Raw genomic sequence first — 19787 nt, 5'->3', positions numbered from 1 at the left:
TTCTAATACAAGGTATTAAGTGACGTGACCAATTAATAGGAACAAATACCATAACTATTATCCTGTGAAGTGAGTAACGCTACCTTGGAAAATGGTTAATAGAAGGTTTGTATTAGAGCCGGGAGTGAAGAAGCTCTAAACACGCTGGACATCGTCGGGAGAGTTTTCGGAATAATAACTATTGAAATGGCGACAGACGGCCCCGATTCTCCCTGTAAGCATGGCTAGAGGGAGAGAAGTTTAGTAAAGCTATAGAGGCGAACAAGCATTCCACCAATTCGCCTCTAATATGGGGAAAATTAGCAAACTGGATAAAATTGGTCAGCATTTCCCTGCTGACTGAAAATTCCAATCAAATAAAGAACTCAGAGATGCTGTTGTGGTCTGGCACAATGACATCAATGAGAAATCCCAAGCTCAATATACAAATGTTTTGATGTGGCCGTTTTATCAACAGAAGAGTATAACCGATAACACCAAAATGAGTAGATGTACTCCGCTGCAAAAAGACTGGGTATGTGAGAACATTGATAGAATTTGTACATCAGCTTTGATGGCAGGTTTGAAACCTGTGATCAAAACGGCAATTGCGGGGGTAGTGGATGATATAGAGCAGGATGCTTTGAGAGTGGAATAGAACTCCACTCACTTCGCAGTCATGCAAAGGGGTTAATACTGCCACAATGAAAGTCACTAACAGTGGTTTTAATGGCCAGGGTAAGACAAATAAACAAGAAGGGGAAAAAATTAGGGGGATATATCCCTGTTTTAGATGTGGGGCCGTTGGAAGAATGAGTGTAGAGTGGTAATGGAGACAACTGCACCCGCTGCATTTGAGGGGATGCTGCAATACAAGCATTTGCATCTTTGTCAAAACAGCAGCAGCAAACACTCCAGAAAGCAGTGGGACAGGAAACTTTCACATAGCGGTGTATGGCCTCGATTATATCAATAGTGGTTCATAGAGATTACTTTTTTTTATGTGAAGGAGACGACGTCTTACACAACTTTCTAATAGATACCGGCATTTAAATATCACTGATTCCTTACGATGAGAAATTGGCTAAATTTGCGACAGGAAAAGTATCACATTTAGCGGGCACAATCTAATGCGAAACAGCTATTACCTTTGTCATTGGACATTGGGCCAGTAACCATACCAGGATATTTGACATGGAAGGAAATGGAACCGATTTAGCTAGGTAGCTTGCTGTTGCTAGCTATTTTGTCCTGGGATATAAACATTGGGTTGTTATTTTACCTGAAATGCACAAGGTCCTCACCTCCGACAATTAATCCACAGATAAAAGGGTCAAATTAGTTTGTTTCTAGTAATCTCTCCACCTTCAGGCTTCTTCTTCTTTGGACTTTATATGGTGGTTGGCAACCAACTTTAAGGTGCATTCCCACCACCAACTGGACTGAAGTGTGGACCTCTGTTCATCTTTCAATCACTCATGTGGGTATATGCTCCTAAAAACCAATCAGGAGATGGGAGAGGTGGGACTTGCAGCGTGTCAAACGTCAAAATAGAACCAAGTTCTACTTTAGCGCTTGGCTTTGAAGATCCTCATTGTGTTGGTGCAAGTGTTGGTGCAATGATTGAATAACATTTATGTGTACATTTATTTTGCAACGCCATGCTCACGAGACGGGGGCGGTGTGGTCAGCATGTAAGCCATAAAAGTGTGTGTGTATCCGTTCGTCTGTCCGTCCGTCAGGAGAGGGAGCTGGCCAGGCTGGAGCAGCTGGTGGAGGAACAGCCACGTGGCAGCCAGGGCCCAGGGGAGGAGGAGAGGCAGGCCCATGTGGAGAGGGATGTGCTCAGGCACCAGGATCAGCGCACACAGCTCAGACTGGAGCTCAGAGAGCTCCGGAGAGCCTTAAGCCAACTTCGCCGCCGAAGGTACGGTAACCCTCAGCTCTCACAGTCCAGCAGGGTTAAGGTAAATTCGAATTGATATCAGTCAATTCAGGAAGTGATTTGAATTAAAAATTTAAAAATTGGAAAAACTTTTGACGTAAGAAGAAGTAATTGAAAAGAAATACACTTTTTTCAATTATTGGATTAGAATTTTAGTTTACTTCCTGAATTGACTGACTTCAATTTGAATTGACCCCAACCCTGCACTCCAGTACATCATATTTTTTGGGAGACTAAAAGACCAACTTGGGGACATCTTGATCAGCTATGTGTGTGTCTCCTCAGGGAGATGCTGGAGGGCCGAGGGGGGTCAGAGGTTGTGGAGGAGTCCCTGCGGCACCACGGGGCTCTGCTGGATGAGGTAGAATGTTTGGAGAAGACCCTGCTCCGCCGCAGGGCTGAACTCAGGGAGGCAGACCGACTGCTGCTGGAGGCACAGAGCAGCTTGAAGGACACAAGGACCAAGGTCACATATATTGACATATATTTTATATATAATGTTATTAGGAAGTGTATATTCGACCAGAAGAAGAAAACGTACACTTAGGCATAGGGGTCGAAATAAATAACTTAATGTTAGCATACTGCCGTCCAACACCATTCATTTTCTGCCAGTCGAATATACACTGCCATATTCTTATTACCTCTTGGGTGGCAGAATGGAGCGAGGAGCACATTTACGGGTGATCATAAATAGCCCCCTTCATTTAAGGGGGAGGGGGTGCAGTAGTCGGTTATCAGCAGCTTGATAGTCTGTCCTTCTGGTTTAAAATATTATAGTTGAATTACTGACCGTCTTACATTTGAAAACTTTGTTGCTGGTGAATGGTGATATTTGTATGTAGTACCATCTCTTGTATCATTAGCCAGCAGACTGTTTCATGTGACCCTGTGTAGACTAAAGCGACTCTCCAGCAACACACTGAGGCCCGGAAGCGGCTCGCCGACACAGAGCGGGATCTGGAGGAGCTGGAACTCCGCGCTCGGGACAGCGCCTCTTTGCTGGTGGAGGCCAAACAGCATCTCAGGGATCTGCAGGAGGATCTCCAGGAGCTGAGGAGACTCAAGGAAGAGCAGGGAGACGCTCTGCAGAGGGTGGAGGAGGTGGTGGCTGCCCGCGACCTGGTGTTCCAAGAGGTCAACAAGAAGGTGAAACGAGCCAGTAAGCGACTGGAGGCCCTCCAGAGCCAGATTCAGGAGACCCAGAGCAAGGAGGCCACACTGCTGGAAACCTGCAAACAGTCTGAGAGCACCCTCGCCCAACGCAGGAGCGAGCTAGAGCAACTTAACATTCAGGTATTGCAATGACATTCTTAGTTTCTCTGTCACAAGTTTATTTAAGGGGTCACAACACACTTAGCCTCAACGAGAATTGGGAAGCCTGGTGAAGTCTATGGCCAAAATAAGCTAAAATGGGGTGGAGAACCGGTGTAAATACGTGACACCTCGCAACACGTCAAACTAATCAAATTACTTTCTTGGGTTCAGCTTAACATGCAGCACTCCTTCAACTGTCATGTCAGGGAGGGTTATTGAAATGTAACATCCAATAAAAAATGGATCGTAACACTAGGGGCACTTTCCGGTAACCACGTTAGCCTCATTTAAATGCACACCGATATTCATAGCCGGTTCGATAGTCACAGACAAATCACATTTATTTATATAGCCCTTCTTACATCAGCTGATATCTCAGTGCTGTACAGAAACCCAGCCTAAAACCCCAAACAGCAAGCAATGCAGGTGTAGAAGCACGGTGGCTAGGAAGAACTCCCTAGAAAGGCCAACACCTAGGAAGAAACTTAGAGAGGAACCAGGCTATGAGGGGGGGCCAGTCCTCTCCTGGCTGTGCCGGGTGGAGATTATAACAGAACAAAGATGGCAAAGATGTTCAAATGTTCATAAATGACCAGCATGGTCAAATAATAATAATCACAGTAGTTGTCGAAGGTGCAGCAAGTCAGCACCTCAGGAGTAATTGTCAGTTGGCTGTTGATAGCCGATCATTAAGAGTATCTTTACCGCTCCTGCTGTCTCTAGAGAGTTGAAAACAGCAGGTCTGGGACAGGTAGCACGTCCGATGAACAGGTCAGGGTTCCATAGCCGCAGGCAGACCAGTTGAAACTGGAGCAGCAGCACGGCCAGGTGGACTGGGGACAGCAAGGAGTCATCATGCCAGGTCCTCCGAGAGAAAGAGAATACTTAAATTCACACAGGACACCGGATAAGACAGGAGAAGTACTCCAGATATAACAGACTGACCCTAGACCCCCGACACAAACTACTGCAGCATAAATACAGGAGGCTGAGATAGGAGGGGTCAGGAGACACTGTGGCCCCACCCAATGATACCCCCGGACAGGGTCAAACAGGCAGGATATAACCCCACCAACTTTACCAAAGCACAGCCCCCACACCACTAGAGGAATATCTTCAACCACCAACTTACCATCCTGAGACAAGGCCGAGTATAGCCCACAAAGATCTCCGCCACGGCACAACCCAAGGGGGGGCGCCAACCCAGACAGGAAGGTCACGTCAGTGACTCAACCCACTCAAGTAACGCAACCCTCCTAGGAGCGGCATGGAAGAGCACCAGTAATCCAGTGACTCACCCACTGTAATAGGGTTAAAGGCAGAGAATCCCAGTGGAGAGAGGGGAACCGGCCAGGCAGAGACTGCAAGGGCGGTTCCTTGCTCCAGAGCCTTTCCGTTCGCCTTCACACTCCTGGGCCAGACTACACTCAATCATATGACCCACTGAAGAGATGAGTCTTCAGTAAAGACTTAAAGGTTGAGACCGAGTCTGCGTCTCTCACATGGGTAGGCAGACCATTCCATAAAAATGGAGCTCTATAGGAGAAAGCCCTGCCTCCAGCTGTTTGCTAGAAATTCTAGGGACAGTTAGGAGGCCTGCGTCTTGTAGGTATGTACGGCAGGACCAAATCAGAAAGATAGGTAGGAACAAACCCATGTAATGCTTTGTAGGTTAGCAGTAAAACCTTGAAATCAGCCCTTGCCTTAACAGGAAGCCAGTGTAGGGAGGCTAGCACTGGAGTAATATGATCAAATTTGTTTGGTTCTAGTCAGGATTCTAGCAGCTGTGTTTAGCACTAACTGAAGTTTATTTAGTGCTTTATCCGGGTAGCCGGAAAGTAGAGCATTGCAGTAGTCTAACCTAGAAGTAACAAAAGCATGGATACATTTTTCTGCATCATTTTTGGACAGAAAGTTTCTGATTTTTGCAATGTTACGTAGATGGAAAAAAGCTGTCCTTGAAACAGTCTTGATATGTTCGTCAAAAGAGAGATCAGGGTCCAGAGTAACGCCGAGGTCCTTCACAGTTTTATTTGAGACGACTGTACAACCATTAAGATTAATTGTCAGATTCAACAGAAGATCTCTTTGTTTCTTGGGACCTAGAACAAGCATCTCTGTTTTGTCTGAGTTTAAAAGTAGAAAGTTTGCAGCCATCCACTTCCTTATGTCTGAAACACAGGCTTCTAGCGAGGGCAATTTTGGGGCTTCACCATGTTTCATTGAAATGTACAGCTGTGTGTCATCCGCATAAGTTAACATTATGTTTTCGAATGACATCCCCAAGAGGTTAAATATATAGTGAAAACAATAGTGGTCCTAAAACGGAACCTTGAGGAACACCGAAATTTACAGTTGATTTGTCAGAAGACAAACCATACACAGAGACAAACTGATATCTTTTTGAAAGATAAGATCTAAACCAGGCCAGAACTTGTCCGTGTAGACCAATTTGGGTTTCCAAGCTCTCCAAAATAATGTGGTGATCGATGGTATCAAAAGCAGCACTAAGGTCTAGGAGCACGAGGACAGATGCAGAGCCTCGGTCTGATGCCATTAAAAGGTAATTTACCACCTTCACAAGTGCAGTCTCAGTGCTATGATGGGGTCTAAAACCAGACTGAAGCATTTCGTTTAAATTGTTTTGAGGAAGGCAGTGAGTTGCTGCGCAACAGCTTTTTCTAAAATTGTTGAAGGGAATGGAAGATTCGATATAGGCCGATAGTTTTTTATATTTTCTGGGTCACAGTTTGGCTTTTTCAAGAGAGGCTTTATTACTGCCACTTTTAGTGATGCAAACAGATCCAGTCAGCGTTATGAGTGACCTCTGACCTGCTGCAGGCTCTCCTGACTCCTCTCCAGTTGGTCCAGGCGCTGGTCGCGCTGCAGCTTCACATAGACCTGTTTGTATCAATAATGTGCCAATGACCAATTAGTAGTTACAAAGTAATTTTATGTAACTGTGTGTGTGTATGTAGGTGCTGCGTGGGGGTGTAGAGGCGCTCCATGTCCAGAAGGGTGAGCTGGAGGCACAGCTGACTGAGAGGAGGGCTAGCGTGGCTGCATTCAAACAGCAGGGAGGTCAGGAGGAGGAGATCCTACAAAATGTCCACTTACAGATCAACAAGCACAAAGCAGGTAACCACACACACACACACAGCTAACTCACGTAGTTCTACAATGCTGTTAGATTGACACGGTCAGAGGGTTTTGCTCAAGGCCCAGACCCTAAATAGCCTGGTCCCAGATCTGTTTGTGCTCTTGCTAACTCCATTGATAATTGTAAAGCGAAACATGTTTGGCATGGCAATAAGTGACAAGGAGTTGGCGTGATGGCACAAACAGACTGGCACTCAGGCTACGCCCAAAAGCCTAATGATAGCAAGGTACAGACATCCCAATAACTATATGAACAGTACAGAAGAGTAAAACTATGTCCAAATTATTAAATTATTATTAGTGCAAGATCTGCCGCTGAGTGTGGTTACAGCGGAAAAGCAAGTGCAGCCCAAGAATCAGAAAGTGTGAACATGGCATAAGACCATGAACCGTGAGGTTACTCTGCACTTCAATGCTTATGTATTACTACATAGTAGTAACCTTATAGAGTTGTGCAGTTTGATGACTGTGTGTGTCATTGTGCTTGCACACGTGTATGTGCCTGGCTGTGTGTGTGTGTGTGTGTGTGCAGAGCTGAAGCACGTTCTGGAGATGTTGCAGGTGACGGGCCAGGAGCTGCAGGCGGTGAAGCTGCAGCACGACCAGCACCTGGACCAGCTGGAGAGGAATCAGGAGAGCCTGCAGCAGGTCAGAGGTCACTCATAACGCTGACTGGATCTCAAATTGCACCTTATTGAGGGCTGAGACAGTTTGAATAGTAAAAATGATTTGATGCACATTTTCCTCCGCTCTTGACTGCATGTGCTGCTATAGAATGGGCATCCTCATTCAAGTCAATTATGCTATAATGGGTGGACTGGCGGCCATTGTGAGTGTACCCAAAGGAGCAAAGCAGGAAGTAAAAGCAGGAAGTGCACCCATCAATACAGTGCAATCGGAAAGTATTCAGACCCCTTCCCTTTTTCCACATTTTGGTACGTTACAGCTTTATTCTAAAATGGATAAATACTTTTTTCACTCATCGATCTACACATGATACCCCATAATGACAACAAAAAAAAAATTACCTTACCTTATGTACATAAGTATTTTACTTTGAGACTTGAACCCTTTGCTATGAGATTTGAAATTTCCTGTTTCCTGTTTCCATTGATCATCCTTGAGATGTTTCTACAGCTTGTTTGGAGTCCACCTGCGGTAAATTTAATTGATTGGACATGATTTGGAAAGGCACATACCTGTCCCACAGTTGAGAGTGCACTTCAGAGTAAAAACCAAGCCAAGACAGGATTGTGTCGAGGCACAGATCTGGGGAAGGGTACCAAAAAATGTCTGCAGCATTGAAGGTCCCCATCATTCTTAAATGGAAGAAGTTTGGAACCACCAAGACCCTTTCTAGAGCTGGCCGCCCGACCAAACTGAACAATCGGGGGAGAAGGGCCTTGGTCAGGGAGGTGACTAAGAACCCCTTGGTCACTCTGACAGAGCTCCAGTATTCCTCTGTGGAGATGGGAGATATATAATGGCGTAGGAGGAGATGTTTGCCGTTTTATGGGCTCCTAACCAATTGTGCTATTTTGTGTTTTTTCGCATTGTTTAACTTATTTTGTACAGAATGTTTCGGCCACCGTCTCTTATGACTGAAAAGAGCTTCTGGCTATCAGAACAGCGATTACTCACCTCGAACTGGACAAAGATTTTTTTCTTTAACGAGTCGGACGCAAAGGATTTATTCGAGATACCAGACCAGGCCCAAATCCCCGTCATTCGCATGAAGAGAAGACGCCGATACAGGGGACGCAGGGGACGCGCTCAATGAGCTGTATAAAGCCATAAGCAAACAAGAAAATCATGGGCGGTGCTGCTAGTGACGGGGGACTTTAATGCATTTCTACCAGCATGTTACATGTGCAACCAGTGGAGAAAAAAAACTCTAAACCACCTTTACTCCACACACAGAGAGGCATACATAGCTCTCTCTCGCCCTCCATTTGGCAAATCTGACCATAATTCTTTCCTCCTGATTCCTGCTTCAAAGCAAAAACTAAAGCAGGTAGTACCAGTGACTCATTCAATACGGAAGTTGTCAGATGACGCAGATGCTAAGCTACAGGACTGTTTGCTTGCACAGGCTGGAATATGTTCTAGGATTCCTCCAATGACATTGAGGACAATACCACCGGCTTCATCAATAAGTGCATCAATGATGTTGTCCCCACAGTGACCGTACGTACACGCCATGGTTCACAGACAACATCCAGAGTGAGCTAAAGGGTAGAGCTGCTGCTATCAAGGAGCGGGACTCTAACCCAGACACTTAAAAGACATCCCTCTATGCCCTTAGACGAACCATCAAACATACAAAGGGTAAATACAGGACTAAGATTGAGTCCTACTACACCGGATCTGCAGGGCTTGCAAACTATTACGGACTACAAAGAGATGCCCAGCCGCGAGATGACCAGTGACACAAGCCTTGCAGACGGGCTAAACGACTTCTATGCGCGCTTCAAGGCAAGCAACACTGAAACATGCATGAGAGCACCAGCTGTTCCGGACGACTGTGATCACGCTCGCCATAGCCGACGTGAGTAAGACCTTTAAACAGGTCAACATTCACAAGGCCAGACGGATTACCAGGACGTGTACTCCGAGCATGCGCTGACCAACTGGCAAGTGCCTTCACTGCCATTTTCGACATGTCCCTGGCCGAGTCTGTAATACCTACATGTTTCAAGCAGACCACCATAGTCCATGTGCCCAAGAACACCAAGGTAACCTGCCTAAATGACTACTGACCCATAGCACTCACGTCTGCATCCATGAAGTGCTTAGAAAGGCTGGTCATGGCTCACATCAACATCATCATCCCAGAAACCTTAGACCCACTCCAATTTGCATACCAACCCAACATATCCCACAGATGAAACTGCTCAGTCCCCACCTGTACTCCCTGTTCACCCATGACTGCGTGGCCAAGCACGACTCCAACACCATCTAGTTTGCCGACGACACCACTGTGGTAGGCCTGATCACCAACCACGATGAGACTATAAGGAGGTCAGAGACCTGGCAATGGGGTGTCAGGACAACAACCTCTCCGTCAACATGATCAAGACAAACGAGATGATCGTGGACAACAGGAAAAGGAGGGCCGAGCCCGCCCTCGTTGTCATCGACGGAGCTGTAGTGGAGCAGGTTGAGAGCTTCAAGTTCCTTGGTGTATACATCAACAACAATTTATCATTGTCCAAACTCACCAAGAAGGTTGTGAAGAGGACACGACAATGCCTTTTCCCCCTTAGGAGACTGAAAAGATTTGGCGTGGGTCTTCAGATCCTCAAAACGTTCTACAGCTGCACCATCGAGAGTTTCGTGACTGGTTGCATCAACCCCCGGTATGGCAATAGCTCGGTCTCCGAGAGAGGGTAGTGCGTACGGCCCAGTACATCACTAGAGCCAAGCTTCCTGCCATCTAGGACCTCTTAATTCCAGGCGGTGACCAGGCCATAAAATTGGCAAAGACTCCAGCCATTCTAGTCATAGTCTGTTCTCTCTGCTACCGCGCTGAAAGCAGTACCGCAGCACCAAATGTACACTACCGTTCAAAGTTTGGGATCACTTAGAAATGTCCTTATTTTCCATGAAAGCATACATGAAATGAGTTACAAAAGAATAGGAAATATAGTCAAGATGTTGACAAGGTCATAAATAAATAAATAAAAATATTGAAATAATAATTGTGTCCTTCAAACTTTGCTTTTGTCAAAGAATCCTCCATTTGCAGCAATTACAGCCTTTGCAGACCTTTGGCATTCTAGTTGTCAATTTGTTGAGGTGATCTGAAGAGATTTCACCCCATGCTTCCCAAAGCATCTCCCACAAGTTGGATTGGCTTGATGGGCACTTCTTACGTACCTTACAGTCAAACTGCTCCCACAACAGCTCAATAGGGTTGAGATCCGGTGACTGTGCTGGCCACTCCATTATAGACAGAGTACCAGCTGACTGCTTCTTCCCTAAATAGTTCTTGCATAGTTTGGAGCTGTGCTTTGGATCATTGTCCTGTTGTAGGAGGAAATTGGCTCCATTTAAGCGGCATCCACAGGGTATGGCATGGCGTTGCAAAATGGAGTGATAGCCTTCTTTCTTTAAGATCCCTTTTACCCTGTACAAATCTCCCACTTTACCACCTCCAAAGCACCCCCAGACCATCACATTGCCTCCACCATGCTTGACAGATGGCACTGCTCCAGCATCTTTTCATTTTTCTGCATCTCACAAATGTTCTTCTTTGTGATCCAAACACCTCAAACTTAAATTCCTCTGTCCATAACACTTTTTTCCAATCTTCCTCTGTCCAGTGTCTGTGTTCTTTTGCCCATCTTAATCTTTTATTTTTATTGGCCAGTCTGAGATATGGCTTTTTCTTTGCAACTCTGCCTAGAAGGCCAGCATCCTGGAGTCACCTCTTCACTGTTGACGTTGAGACTGGTGTTTTGCGGGTACTATTTCATGAAGCTGCCAGTTGAGGACTTTTGAGGCGTCCGTTTCTCAAACTAGACACTTATGTACTTATGTCTTCTTGCTCAGTTGTGTACCGGGGACTCCCACTCCTCTTTCTATCCTGTTTAGAGACAGTTTGCGATGTTCTGTGAAGGGAGTAGTACACAGCGTTGTAGGAGATCTTTAGTTTCTTGGCAATTTCTCACATGGAATAGCCTTCATTTCTCAGAACAAGAATAGACTGCTGTACAGAAACCCAGCCTAAAACCCCAAACAGCAAGCAATGCAGGTGTAGAAGCACGGTGGCTAGGAAAAACTCCCTAGAAAGGCCAGAACCTAGGAAGAAACCTAGAGAGGAACCAGGCTATGAGGGGTGGCCAGCTACAATAGTCATTTACAGCATTAACAATGTCTACACTGCCTTTCTGATAAATTTGATGTTATTTTAATGGACAAAAAATGTGCTTTTCTGAGTGGCCGCAAACTGTTGAATGGTACTGTAGGTCCAAAAGGCATCTTAACAGCTTCTACCCCCAAGCCATAAGACTGTTGAACAGTTAATCAAATGGTTACCCGGACTATTTGCATTGACTATTTGCTATTATTTTTTACTTTTGTTTATTTAGTATTCACATGCTCCTAATACAACAACAGGTAGCCCTGTTATTTAACAGGGCTACCTGTTGTTGTATTAGGAGCATGTGACAAATAACATTTGATTTGATTTGAGTACCTTTCAGAAGGACAACCATCTCTGCAGCACTCAACCAGGTAGCGGCCAGACAGAAGCCACTCATCAGTAAAAGGCACACGACAGCCCACTTGGAGTTTGCCAAAAGGCACCTAAAGGACTAGACCATAGGAAACAAGATTCTCTGGTCTGATGAAACCAAGAATGAACTCTTTGGCCTGAATGCCAAGCGTTGTGTATGGAGGAAACCGGGCACCATCCCTACGGTGAAGCATGGTGGTGGTGGCAGCATCATGCTGTGGGTATGTTTTTCAGTGGACGAGACTGGGTGACTAGTCAGGATTGAGGGAAAGATGAAAGGAGGAAAGTGCAGAGAGATCATTGATGAAAAACTGCTCCAGAGAGCTCAGGACCTCAGAATGGGGTGAAGGTTCACCTTCCAATAGGACAATGACCCTGAGGACACAGCCAAGACAACGCAGGAGTGGCTTTGGGATAAGTCTCAATGTCCTCGAACCCGATCGAACATCTCTGGAGACCTGAAAATAGCTGTGCAGCGACGCTCCCCGTCGAACCTGACAGAGCTTGAGAGTACCTGCAGAGAAGGATGGGAGAAACTCTCCAAATACAGGTGTGCCAAGCTTGTAGCGTCATACCCAAAAAGACTCGAAATTATAATCACTGCCAAAGGTGCTTCAACAATGTACTGGGTGAAGGGTCTGAATACTTATGTAAATGTGATATTTCCGTTTAAAAAATTTTATGAATTTGCAAACATTTCTAAAAACCTGTTTTTGCTTTGTCATTATGGGGTATCGATGAGGAGCTAAAAAATATTTGTAACAAAATGTGGGAAAAGTCAGTGTCCGAATACACTGTATGTGCTGTGATTTGTTGATTCAAATGGACTGAGATGACCAAAATGTTATATTATTATCCGTATTTAGTGCGCTATGTTTGACCAGGACTCATAGGGCTCTTTTCCGAAATAGTGCCATTTAATGTGTTCAGAGACAAGAGGGTGTTTACTTGTTTTTTGTGTGTGTATTTTATGTCTCTCTGTGTTTTCCCCCAGGTGCGCGTGGAGCTGCAGGTGCTGCAGCAGGAGGCATTGCGCCAGAAGTCTGAGGGCGAGCGCCAGATGAGGCTGGCGGAGCAGGACCGGACGGAGCTGAGAGAGGAGGCGCAGGGAGTCCGGGAGCAAGCGGAGGAGGCCGCCAGGGAGAGGAACAGGCTGGAGGAGCAATGCCGGAACCTGGAGGCCAGACGGACACACGCCGACCGGTGTTTGGAGGCAGCGGAGGACGGGGCGCGGGTGGCTGATGCTGAGCTGAACAGGCTGCATGCAGAGCTGGGCCAGCTGAGACAGGAGCAGAGACAGGCTCACACACACAGGTCTGAATCACTCAAACTGCACTTTTTCTATTATGGTATTTATTGTCTTTAAAATTTCTAGAAGATATGTCCTTTGTCTGTGCTTGATGATATGTTTTAATGTATGCACACAAGCCGGAAGCTAAATCTCTCTACAGGGATAATAAAGTCTTTAAAAAAATAAATCTTGTCTCATCTCATCTTATCCTTCAGGCAGAAGATGGAACGAGACACGGCAGCCACTCAGCAACAGCTATACCGGGAGTCTGAGATCTTCAGGGGTCAAAAGGAGCAGGTGGAAGAGCAAAAACGGCAATTAGAGATGCTGGAGGAGGAGGTGCGAGTGTTGATCATGGCCCGGGACAGTGTGGCGTGGGAGGAGCAGGAGGCGAGGAAGCAGCTGGAGGAGGATGAACGAAGAGCTGAGCAGCTGGAGTACCGGCTGATGGAGCTGCACACGGACCTGGCTGAGAGGCAGACTCAACTACAAGTAACATGACAGAGCAAGATTTAGACACCATACACTGTTGCCAATAAGTCGTAGTCTGAAATAGCACCCGTTTCCCTGTATAGTGCATTACTGTGGTCAAAAACAGTGCACTTTTTTAGGCGCAGCCATAGTGAAATAGGCCTGTACAGTTGTGGCCAAAAGTTTTGAGAATGACACAAATATTAATTTTCAAAGTCTGTTGGCTCAGTTTGTATGATGGCAATTTGTATATACTCCAGAATGTTATGAAGGGTGATCAGATGAATTGCAATTAATTGCAAAGTCCCTCTTTGCCATGCAAATAAACTGAATCCCCCCCAAAAAATCCACTGCATTTCAGCCCTGCCACAAAAGGACCAGCTGACATCATGTCAGCGATTCTCTCGTTAACACAGGTGTGAGTGTTGACGAGGACAATGCTGGAGATCACTCTGTCATGCTGATTGAGTTTGAATAACAGACTGGAAGCTTCAAAAGGAGGGTGGTGCTTGGAATCAATTATTATTCCTCTGTCAACCATGGTTACCTGCAAGGAAACATGTGCCGTCATCTTTGCTTTGCACAAAAAGGGCTCAACAGGCAAGGATATTACTGCCAGTAAGATTGCACCTAAATCAAGAACTTCAAGGAGAGCGGTTCAATTGTTGTGAAGAAGGCTTCAGGGCACCCAAGAAACTCCAGCAAGCGCCAGGACCTTCTCCTAAAGTTGATTCAGCTGCGGGATCCGGGCACCACCAGTACAGAGCTTGCTCAGGAATGGCAGCAGGCAGGTGTGAGTGCATCTGCACGCACAGTGAGGCGAAGACTTTGAGGATAGCCAGGTGTCAAGAAGGACAGCAAAGAAGCCACTTCTCTCCAGGAAAAACATCAGGGACAGACTGATATTCTGCAAACGGTACAGGGATTGGACTGCTGAGGACTGGGGGAAAGTCATTTTCTCTTATGAATCCCCTTTCCGATTGTTTGGGGCTTCTGGAAAAAAGCTTGTCCGGAGAAGACAAGGCGAGCGCTACCATCAGTCCTGTGTCATGCCAACAGTAAAGCATCCTGAGACCATTCATGTGTGGGGTTGCTTCTCAGCCAAGGGAGTGGGCTCACTCACAATTTTGCCTAAGAACACAGCCATGAATAAAGAATGGTACCAACACATACTCCGAGTGCAACTTCTCCCAACCCTCCAGGAACAGTTTGGTGAAAAACAATGCCTTTTCCAGCATGATGGAGCACCTTGCCATAAGGCAAAAGTGATAACTAAGTGGCTCGAGGAACAAAACATTGATATTTTGGGTCCATGGCCAGGAAACTCCCCAGACCTTAATCCCATTCAGAACTTGTGGTCAATCCTCAAGAGGCAGGTGGACAAACAAAAACCCACAAATACTGACTAACTCTAAGCATTGATTATGCAAGAATGGGCCGAAAGTTAATTGAAAGCATGCCAGGGCGGATTGCAGAGGTCTTGAAAAAGACGGGTTAACACTGCAAATATTGACTCTTTGCATCAACTTCATGTAATTGTCAATAAAAGCCTTTGACACACTTGCTTGTAATTATACTTCAGTATTCCATAGTAACATCTGACAAAAAAATCTAAAGACACTGAAGCAGCAAACTGTGGAAATTAATATTTGTCATTCTCAAAACTTTTGGCCACAACTGTATACTCAATGGCTCCATAGCTGTATTGGTTCACAACATTTCAAACCTAAAACTCTGCTTAAGTGCAATGGAGGAAGCAGTTATTTCTGTGTGTGTGTAGTGTGCGCGGGGGCTGCAATGTGAGGCCAAAGAGCGTGAGGAGAGGCAGCGGCAGAGGCTCCAGGAACTGCAGGCCCAGAGCCAGGTTGAGGAGAGCTCTCTGGCCCAGCACACACTCAGACTGGAGCAGGTCAACACTGCAGTGGCCGACATGGAGGACAGGAGCCGGCGAGTAGTGACCAGGGACCACAAGCAGTGTGCCGTCCTGCAAGAGCACGTGCCTCTGCTTGGTAAGCAGAAAATAACTTATACTACTTACAGTTGAAGTCAGAAGTTTACATACACTTAGGTTGGAGTCATTAAAACAAATTTTTCAACCACTCCACAAGTTTCTTGTTAACAAATTATAGTTTTGGAAAGTCGGTTTACTTTGTGCATGACACAAGTCATTTTTCCAACAATTGTTTACAGACAGATTATTTCACTTAATTCACTGTATAATAATTCCAGTGGGTCAGATGTTTACATACACTAAGTTGACTGGGCCTTTAAACAGCTTGGAAAATTCCAGAAAATTATGTCATGGCTGTAGAAGCTTCTGATAGGCTAATTGACATCATTTGAGTCAATTGGAGGTGTACCTGTGGATTTATTTCAAGGCCTACCTTCACACTCAGTGCCTCTTTGCTTGACATCATGGGAAAAAAAGAAATCAGCCAAGACCTCAGAAAAACAATTGTAGACCTCCACAAGTCTGGTTCATCCTTGGGAGCAATTTCCAAACGCCTGAAGGTACCACGTTCATCTGTACAAACAATAGTACGCAAGTATAAACACCATGGGACCACGCAGCCGTCATACCGCTCAGGAAGGAGACGTGTTCTGTCTCCTAGAGCTGACAACGGCAAAGGACCATGTGAAGATGCTGGAGGAAACCGGTACAAAAGTATCTATAACCACAGTAAAACAAGTCCTATATCGACATAACCTGAAAGGTCACTCCGCAAGGAAGAAGCCACTGCTCCAAAACCTCCATAAAAAGCCAGACTACGGTTTTCAACTGCACATGGGGACAAAGATCGTACTTTTTGGAGAAATGTCCTCTGGTCTGATGAAACAAAAATAGAACTGTTTGGCCATAATGACCATTGTTATGTTTGGAGGAAATAGGGCGAGGCTTGCAAGCCGAAGGACACCATCCCAACCGTGAAGCACTGGGATGGCAGCATCATGTTGTGGGGGGTGTGCTTTGCTGCAGGAGGGACTGGTGCACATCACAAAATAAATGACATCATGAGGAAAGAAAATTGTGTGTATATATATTGAAGCAACATCTCAAGACATCAGTCAGGAAGTTAAAGCTTGTGCGCAATTGGGTCTTCCAAATGGACAATGACCCCAAGCATACTTCCAAAGTTGTAGCAAAATGGCTTAAGGACACCAAAGTCAAGGTATTGGAGTGGCCATCACAAAGCCCTGACCTCAATCCTAAAGAAAATGTGTGGGCAGAACTGAAAAGGCGTGTGCGAGCAAGGAGGCCTACAAACCTGTCTGTTACACCAGCTCTGTCAAGAGGAATGGGCTAAAGTTCACCCAACTTATTGTGGGAATTTTGTGGCAGGCTACTCGAAACGTTTGACCCAAGTTGAACAATTTAAAGGCAATGCTACCAAATACTAATAGTGTATGTAAACTTCTGACCCACTGGGAATGTGATGAAATAAATAAAAGCTGAAATAAATACTTTTCTCTACTATTATTCTGACATTTCACATTCTTAAAATAAAGCGGTGATCCTAAGACCGGGCATTTTTACTCTGATCAAATGTCAGGAATTGTGAAAAACTGAGTTTAAATGTATTTGTCTAAGGTGTATGTCAACTTCCTATTAGACTTAGACTCCTTATTTGCTCACTATCGCTGTACTCTCGCTCTCAACCAGGGTTAAAATAATATTTGTTTTCTTTCAAATACTTTAAAGGCGCTTGATTGAGCTTACCTGGCACCATGGAACCAATATTATAGTCCCCAAAGTACAAAGCCTGCCCATCTGACGCTACACGCAGGCTCAATCAAATGCTCCATTAGGTGTTTGAAATACATTAAGTGTTTGAAATACATACAGTACCAGTCAAAAGTTTTAGAACACCTACTCATTCCAGGGTTTTCTATATTTTTACTATTTTCTACATTGTAGAAAAATAGTGAAGACATCAAAAGTATTAAATAACACATATGGAATCATGTAGTTAACAAAAAAGTGTTAAACAAATCAAAATATATATATATATTTTTTTAGATTATTTTAAGTAGCTACCCTTTGCCTTGATGACAGCTTTGCACGCTCTTGGCATTCTCTCAACCAAGCATTTAAATTAACAGGTGTGCCTTTTTAAAAGTTCATTTGTAGAATGTATTTCCTTCTTAGTGCGTTTTGAGTCAATCAATTGTGTTGTGACAAGGTAGGGGTGGTATACAGAAGATAGCCCTATTTAGTAAAATTCCATATTATGGCAAAAACAGCTCAAATAAGCAGAGAAACGACAGTCCATTATTACTTTAAGACATGAAGATCAATGAGTAAAAGTGCAGTTGGAAAAACCATCAAGGGCTATGATGAAACTGGCTCTAATGAGGACTGCCACAGGAAAGGAAGACCCAGAATTACTTCTGCTGCAGAGGAAAAGCTCATTAGAGTTAACTGCACCTCAGATTGCAGCTCAAATAAATGCTTCCCAGAGTTCAAGTAACAGGCACATCTCACCATCAACTGTTCAGAGGAGACTGTGTGAATCAGGCCTTCATGGTCGAATTGCTGCAAAGAAACCACTACTATAGGACACTAATAAGAAGAAGAGACTTGCTTGGGCCAAGAAACACGAGCAATGGACATTAGACCGGTGGAAATCTGTCCTTTGGAAATTAGTCCAAATTTAAGATTTTTGGTTGCAACCGTCGTGAGACGCAGAGCAGGTGAATGGATGATCTCTGCATGTGTGGTTCCCATAGTGAAGCATGGAGGAGGAGGTGTGATGGTGTGGGGGTGCTTTGCAGGCGACTCTGTCAGTGAGTTATTTAGAATTCATGGCACACTTAACCAGCATGGCTACCACGGGATTCTGCAGCGATATCCTTTTCCCTCTCGCTCTCATCCAACACTTCCCACACTGCCCCTACTCGGATGGTATCGCGCCGTCCCAACCTTCGCTCTCTCTCCCCCGCTACTCTCTCCTCTTCCATCCTATCATCTCTTCCCTCTGCTCAAACCTTCTCCAACCTATCTCCTGATTCTGCCTCCTCAACCCTCCTCTCCTCCCTTTCTGCATCCTTTGACTCTCTATGTCCCCTATCCTCCAGGCCGGCTCGGTCCTCCCCTCCCGCTCCGTGGCTCGACGACTCATTGCGAGCTCACAGAACAGGGCTCCGGGCAGCCGAGGCGGAAATGGAGGAAAACTCGCCTCCCTGCGGACCTGACATCCTTTCACTCCCTCCTCTCTACATTTTCCTCCTCTGTCTCTGCTGCTAAAGCCACTTTCTACCACTCTAAATTCCAAGCATCTGCCTCTAACCCTAGGAAGTTCTTTGCCACCTTCTCCTCCCTCTTGAATCCTCCTCCCTCCCCCCTCCTCCCTCTCTGCAGATGACTTCGTCAACCATTTTGAAAAGAAGGTCGACGACATCCGATCCTCGTTTGCTAAGTCAAACGACACCGCTGGTTCTGCTCACACTGCCCTACCCTGTGCTCTGACCTCTTTCTCCCCTCTCTCTCCAGATGACATCTCGCGTCTTGTGACGGCCGGCCGCCCAACAACCTGCCCGCTTGACCCTATCCCCTCCTCTCTTCTCCAGACCATCTCCGGTGACCTTCTCCCTTACCTCACCTCGCTCATCAACTCATCCCTGACCGCTGGCTACGTCCCTCCCGTCTTCAAAGAGAGCGAGAGTTGCACCCCTTCTGAAAAAACCTACACTCGATCCCTCCGATGTCAACAACTACAGACCAGTATCCCTTCTTTCTTTTCTCTCCAAAACTCTTGAACGTGCCGTCCTTGGCCAGCTCTCCCGCTATCTCTCTCAGAATGACCTTCTTGATCCAAATCAGTCAGGTTTCAAGACTAGTCATTCAACTGAGACTGCTCTTCTCTGTATCACGGAGGCGCTCCGCACTGCTAAAGCTAACTCTCTCTCCTCTGCTCTCATCCTTCTAGACCTATCGGCTGCCTTCGATACTGTGAACCATCAGATCCTCCTCTCCACCCTCTCCGAGTTGGGCATCTCCGGCGCGGCCCACGCTTGGATTGCGTCCTACCTGACAGGTCGCTCCTACCAGGTGGCGTGGCGAGAATCCGTCTCCTCACCACGTGCTCTCACCACTGGCGTCCCCAGGGCTCTGTTCTAGGCCCTCTCCTATTCTCGCTATACACCAAGTCACTTGGCTCTGTCATAACCTCACATGGTCTCTCCTATCATTGCTATGCAGACGACACACAATTAATCTTCTCCTTTCCCCCTTCTGACGACCAGGTGGCGAATCGCATCTCTGCATGTCTGGCAGACATATCAGTGTGGATGACGGATCATCACCTCAAGCTGAACCTCGGCAAGACGGAGCTGCTCTTCCTCCCGGGAAGGACTGCCCGTTCCATGATCTCGCCATCACGGTTGAC

General features: G+C 45.9%; 1 protein-coding gene across 8 annotated transcripts in view; it reads left to right on the top strand.

The window, feature by feature from the left end:
* cntrl (centriolin) overlaps window positions 1-19787 on the top strand; it is a 121829-nt gene that overhangs the window by 92043 nt on the left and 9999 nt on the right. For all 8 annotated transcript variants that reach the window (XM_029638573.1, XM_029638571.1, XM_065011772.1 and 5 more), the window contains 8 exons: window positions 1722-1906; window positions 2210-2390; window positions 2822-3220; window positions 6220-6379; window positions 6933-7048; window positions 12634-12953; window positions 13146-13422; window positions 15182-15410. In XM_029638573.1, the coding sequence (XP_029494433.1) occupies window positions 1722-1906; window positions 2210-2390; window positions 2822-3220; window positions 6220-6379; window positions 6933-7048; window positions 12634-12953; window positions 13146-13422; window positions 15182-15410 (1867 nt within the window). The remainder of the gene's footprint in view (window positions 1-1721; window positions 1907-2209; window positions 2391-2821; window positions 3221-6219; window positions 6380-6932; window positions 7049-12633; window positions 12954-13145; window positions 13423-15181; window positions 15411-19787) is intronic.

Source organism: Oncorhynchus nerka, linkage group LG27 (assembly GCF_034236695.1).
Source record: "Oncorhynchus nerka isolate Pitt River linkage group LG27, Oner_Uvic_2.0, whole genome shotgun sequence".
Lineage (NCBI taxonomy): Eukaryota > Metazoa > Chordata > Actinopteri > Salmoniformes > Salmonidae > Oncorhynchus > Oncorhynchus nerka.
This window is presented reverse-complemented; position numbering and strand designations above follow the sequence as displayed.